At 41.8% G+C, this 5,713-nt stretch overlaps 1 protein-coding gene and 1 non-coding gene across 2 annotated transcripts in view; one reads left to right on the top strand and one right to left on the bottom strand.

The window, feature by feature from the left end:
* The first annotated feature begins 908 nt into the window (after window positions 1–908).
* The window catches only part of LOC103361904 (plastin-3-like), a 13,177-nt gene continuing 8,372 nt past the window's right edge, over window positions 909–5,713 (top strand). Inside the window, exons 1-2 of the mRNA XM_008288115.1 lie at window positions 909–1,001; window positions 4,018–4,086. Coding sequence (XP_008286337.1) covers window positions 4,026–4,086 — 61 coding nt within the window. The 5' untranslated portion in view covers window positions 909–1,001; window positions 4,018–4,025. The remainder of the gene's footprint in view (window positions 1,002–4,017; window positions 4,087–5,713) is intronic.
* On the bottom strand, window positions 5,160–5,231 carry trnam-cau (transfer RNA methionine (anticodon CAU)). Its single transcript has one exon. It is a non-coding gene; the product is annotated as a tRNA-Met (tRNA).

Raw genomic sequence — 5,713 nt, 5'->3', positions numbered from 1 at the left:
TTTTGGACTGATTCGCTTTGGTGACCACTTCTACAAATGTTGGAGAACCTCCAATGTCATAGTGCCATCTATTGTGGCTGCTGTGAAGCTGGTGAGGAGATATTGAGGAGATCCTCTCATCCTAAATGAATATAAATCAGTGTGTAGATAGTGTGATCATAAGGTTAGTTTGAAGAACAGAATATCCAGCACTGGTCCTCTTTGACAGACATTTCTCCTGAAAATATGGGCCACAGTAAGTTATCCTATCTTCAAGAAAAACATTATGGTAACTAAAAGAAAAAGCTTCCCAGCTGAAAACATTAGTGCAACTTTGCAGAACCTTCTCAGAATGTTTTTAGAATAAATATAAACAAAAACAAAGCAAAAAAAAAGAGAGCTAAGATTTGTGCGAATGCTAATTAAGCTAGTGCTGGAGTAGCTGTCCTGACAGTTAGCTAGCGTTAGCATTAGCATAACAGTTAGCAATGAGTTATTGGATTTTAAAAATCTGTTTCCATGTTCTTGGAATGTTTTCAGAATAAATAAAAAAAGCAAACAAAGCAAACAAAAAAATTACAAAGACTTGTGTTAATGCTAGTAAAGCTATAGCTTTACTAGCATTAACACAAGCACTATAGTGCTGGAGTGGCTGTCCTGATAGTTAGCTAGCGTTAGCATTAGCATGACTGTTAGCAATGACTTAGCGGTTTAAAAAACCTATTTCCGTTTTATTAGCGTGTATGTTGTTGGAAAACGTCGCTTTTGTGCTTCATGGTATAAAAAGTCTCCTCCGAGGCAGCGTTTCTCTCCCTGGCCGGTCACACATGGAGGCTCCGGCAGGAGAAAGGAGGAGGAGAAGGAGGGTTGGCCGGGGGAAGGGGGTGGCTCGCAGGGGGCGGAGCGGCTCTCCTCGACGGGCGGTGTCAGCCGAAGAAAACGGGACAGAGAGCCGGAGAGAGGCGGACAGAGGGATTGATTTCCCCCCGGTGATTTTACTGAGCTGCTCCAGCGGACTTCAGGTAAGAAGGAGGGAGCGTTTCAGGGCGTTTTCTCGTCACTCTGGAGGTGAAGACTTGTGTTGGGAGGATTTATAAGTCACTGCGGCACATCTGGCGTTCTTCCATTCAGTAAGAAATACATTTCACAGGAAATATTTAGAGATGTGACTCACAAATGTGCTCATATGAGCTAAAAATGTGCGCTGCTTGTGTCTTAAATAGCCTTTAACGTGCAGCAGCCTCGAAGCACAATTTGCTTCCTGAGCATTTCTACTGAATTTATTTGTCTTTGTTCATTGTGAGAGCAGCTATTTTTTTTTACATGCTATTTATTCTGCAGAATCCCATGTTTTGCTCAATGAGCCACTCAAAGTACAAAACTGGATTCACTGTGTGCAGTTTCTCATATAAAAAATACCTACAAGGCCACTTTAGCTTGAATAATTGAATGCTGATGGTTGCTTTTGGAATTCAGTTGTTTTCTCAATGAACAGTGCTGGAGTGTGATTGGCAGACATGTGTCAGGATGAATGTATGAAATGCATCGTCATTGTGAGCACAGACCTGTGTGTGTGTGTGTGTGTGTGTGTGTGTGTGTGTGTGTGTGTCAGCCTGCATAGGTTGTTAAAACACGCCTTCCATCATGTGCAACCCTGCTGGATGAATGGGTCCTCTAGATGTAAATGTGGAGCACAGGCACAGCATGCAAACCACCACACAGTCACCGAGTTAAGGTTGGAGCCACCAGATGTGATTGGATTTTAACCTGATGACTGATTTATGCTCTTTGTTGGTGCAGTTTGGTGCTACGGAGCGCCTGCTAAAGGACAACATGTTCAAAATGTCCAATCAGTGTCACTTCTCTGATGCTTTAAGATATGTCACATGCTTAATTTGAGCAAAAACACCCCTCATGTTATGTGTCTTAATTGGCAAGGACAAAGCTTAAATCCCTCCACAGTGAAGGACTGTGCTTCCCTAAAGCAGTGACATCTGGTGGCAGTAAAATGTACGTCTTTTCTGTGAATGGAGTTCAAGATGTTTAATGGTCTTTGCAACAAAAAAAATCCACAAAAATGCAGAATAATTAATTCCACGTGGACATCAGATCCACCCAGAACTCCTCATAGAATGCCTCAGCGCCATTTTCTCCAGTTTAACAAGTAATCCTTGCATAAAGGTCGCCACAGGTACAGCATCTGATGTCGTGGAGGATACTGTCTGTATTGTGTAAATAGGCCTGGTTTGCATTAGAGTGAATGCTCTTCCATTCATTATTCAAATAACCTTGGGAATAGATGGCCGGCTTGAGGCAATGTGTCATCTGACCACTAGCAGAGCCCCAAACAAATTATATTTGTTACAAGGGTCTTTAGAGATATTACCATTCGTGCGATCGGCCGGGCCTGTATCTGCATGTTTGTGTGTGTGTGTGTGTGTGCGTCTGCTTGACTTTGCAGCCACTTTGTTTGCATACTGGCGCTGAAGCTTGGCCTATTTGTTTGTGTGTCCTGATGTAACATGATCATGTTGCACGTGAGAGATTTTTTCAAGAGATGTAAGGAGGTCGTGAAGAGGTGGATTTTGAAGTGAAAGCAGCAACATAAACCGGTTTTCCAACTGTTTGCTCATACTTATTCACAGACAAAAAAAATGGGAAGAGAAACATAATTCTCATCTTTTTAAGTCCCTGAATCAGATAATTTAATAAAATCCGACTGTGTTCGATTACTTCACAGTTCCAATGAGGTGAGAGGATCAGATCTGTCTTTTATATGATGTTTTTTACACAAATGATATCTCGGGTCGGTAATCCTTGATTTGTCTGAATGACTTCAGCTTCCTGGGCTGGTTTGCATTGATTGTGAGTGTAATACATCAGGTCGCCATGTCTTCTTGTAACAGAGCTCTGCTCTCTGCAGCAGAAAGCTCTCTCTCAAACTAAATCACATAAAGTACAAGCTAATCTCACTGTCTCCTCTTACCCGCGCTCTATATCTAGACTAATATTTTCTGCAATGCAATAAGCGGCCAAGTTGCTACTGGGCTCAGCTTTTTGCAAGTGAACGTTTCATCCGAGCCTTTCATAGAATAAGACACAGTAAATCCGTATTGTCTGAAACAGGATTTGCCTGTTTGATGGCAGTAAAAAAGGTTTTTCTTATGCACAATAGCTAGACACGATTTTTGCTTTAGTTTGGGGAGACTTTGAGATTTCACCTTAAAAAATAAGAACTGTTTTAGTAGTTTGGTGCCATTTACTTCTATTTTGTGGCCAGCATAAGGAGTCTCAACAGCACAGGCCTCAAAACACAGACAGATAATCATTTTTAGACAACATATTAATAGCTCTTGTTCTGGAGAGCCATTAACTAGCTAAAAACACTCACTGTAATATTAATATCTATCCACTTAAGATGAAGTTTAACCTTCTACGCCCTCCATTATGGAATCATATTGCGCCACAGACAATCAGCATAAGTCTACTGGAAGTTGCAAGGATCTCCAGGCTGCTGTGACTGCAGAGCTAAAAGGCTCTTTGTATAATAGATCAAACTCCTGGCCTCTTCCTGGCTGCGTTAACAGAGACGTGCTGTTCGAGAGCTGCAGTTTGGCTCCAGGCTGACAATGAATACACCGTGCAATCTCGTCCCGTGGATGACGCTAACGGAGCGCTGACTACACTGATTTGTTGAAGTGCAACCGTGTAATGTCTGGATTATGTATCGATATGGTTTGCGTTACGTATTTCTGTTAAAAATTGGCCAATATGTTGTCATCTGAGCTTTTATATCCCTAAAGGGCTATAAGGAAAAGCATCATGTTGCTGGGAAGCCGTATTCCAACCAGCAGTAGTCTCATGACTGAGGGGAATCTGCTGTGCTTAAGAGAAAATCATTGACAGAATAATAAATTAAAGTACTGCAGGTATTTTGATGGTGATATATCCGTGTGCCAGCATTTAAAATGGTATGTGTAGCACATCTAAAAGCTGATCTGCTTTTCCTAAATGCAACATTTTTCTGCGTCTCTACAGGTCTCAGAATGTCATCGCAGATCAGCGCTGAGGAGATGGAGGAGATGAGGGAGGCCTTCCAGAAAGTGGGTGAGTAAGAATGTGGGATGTTGCAGATGCCCGTCAGAACCATGCAGATTAATAAATCATCTTTAAAGAGATTTGCCGCAGCTGTCAAGTCCATGTTTCTTTGTGCGTGCTCCTGTGTGCGCACCATCTGACAGACAGATGTTTTCTTTGGGATTCATGGGAGGAAATGAAACCTCTTCAGCTATCACCTGAAGGGATAGTTTAGCATTGCTTAAAATATGCTTACTGGTTTCTCTTGTGTTCGATGAGAAGAGGTCATATCGCTGTGTTCTGGTTAGTTTTCTTGTCACAACAAAAAAGCTTCTCTCTGTATTCTGTATGCGGTGAGTCAAGAGACTATCTTTCCCCTCCAGCTGTGCAGCACTAGTCTTGTAAGATTTTCTAGAATGTGCTGCACAGCTTGCTTTAAATCAGTGCATTGCTAAAAGAATATTGCAGACAAAAGTTCAGAAAATAAACTGAGAAGCTTCTACTGTCACTGTCGCCCTTTTCAGATGACGGATACATTACCGCCTTAATCAGTGTGTCATTCAGTTTTCCATTAATGTTCCTCGCAGCTTCATTCAGTCGTACCCATGACAGTGGTGCAGAAAGCACATGGGATATTTATCACACGTGCAAGATTGGACAGAACATCAAATAATGCATAAGTTCGATAACGTGCCTATCAAACTTTCTAAATACCCAACAAAGAAAATTCTGACCATGTGCGACGATATTCTAACTACTGCTCTGATGGTAAAATAGAAAATATCCCGACCGCTGTGACGGAGCTCACGACTCAACCTGAGGCTATTCAACAAATAATTGAAAAGTGTTCTGTGATGTTGGCAGCAAATTGTCTTCAGCGGTCCCTGTGATGTTTTTGGAACAATGAAGTTTGGAACAAGCCTTTCACAAGTTGCATCACACGACCTAAAGTAGACAGGAAGATACTTAAATCTTCCTCTTTGGGAAGATATAAAGATGCTGATGACAAAGGGTGCTAATTGAAAACACATCTATGTCATGGATACCAGTCAAAGTCCAAATAGAAAAGCTGAGGATTCCTGGAAGTTGACGTCACCCGAACTTAGCAGAGGATGGTTTCGATCCATCGACCTCTGGGTTATGGGCCCAGCACGCTTCCGCTGCGCCACTCTGCTGCTGAACTACTTGTGTGCATCTATCTGTTAATGTGACGGCGCGCAGCTGTGTTGACAGTGATGTGGGATTATCTGACCCAGTATGATGACCGTCACGACTTTTGCAGTAAAGTCATGAGCAGGAGTTCATGTCTGAAAGGGGCTTAAGTAATGACCAGTACTGCTTATAAAGAGTAGAGTGACTTTAGAGTTTGTAAAATGTCATTCTCTGAACAGTCATTCTCTACTTTAAGCAGTTACAAACACATTGAACGTAGCCTTGCTACACTCTTTGTGTTTAGAATAGAAAATGTAAAAGTTTTCATGCTGTGTCACTGGGAAACAGAGAAGAGGAGCAAAGCCAACAAAGATATCTTGCTTTAACTGTTGTGTTATTCCTTTTCTTCCTACGCTGTTCCTCCTGCCTCCACCCCGCCGCTGTAGACGTTTAGTTTTAGTTTAGTTTAATTTATTCATCTCAAGCTACATATATATTAAAAAAA

Source organism: Stegastes partitus, unplaced genomic scaffold (assembly GCF_000690725.1).
Source record: "Stegastes partitus isolate 25-593 unplaced genomic scaffold, Stegastes_partitus-1.0.2 Scaffold541, whole genome shotgun sequence".
NCBI lineage: Eukaryota > Metazoa > Chordata > Actinopteri > Pomacentridae > Stegastes > Stegastes partitus.
This window is presented reverse-complemented; position numbering and strand designations above follow the sequence as displayed.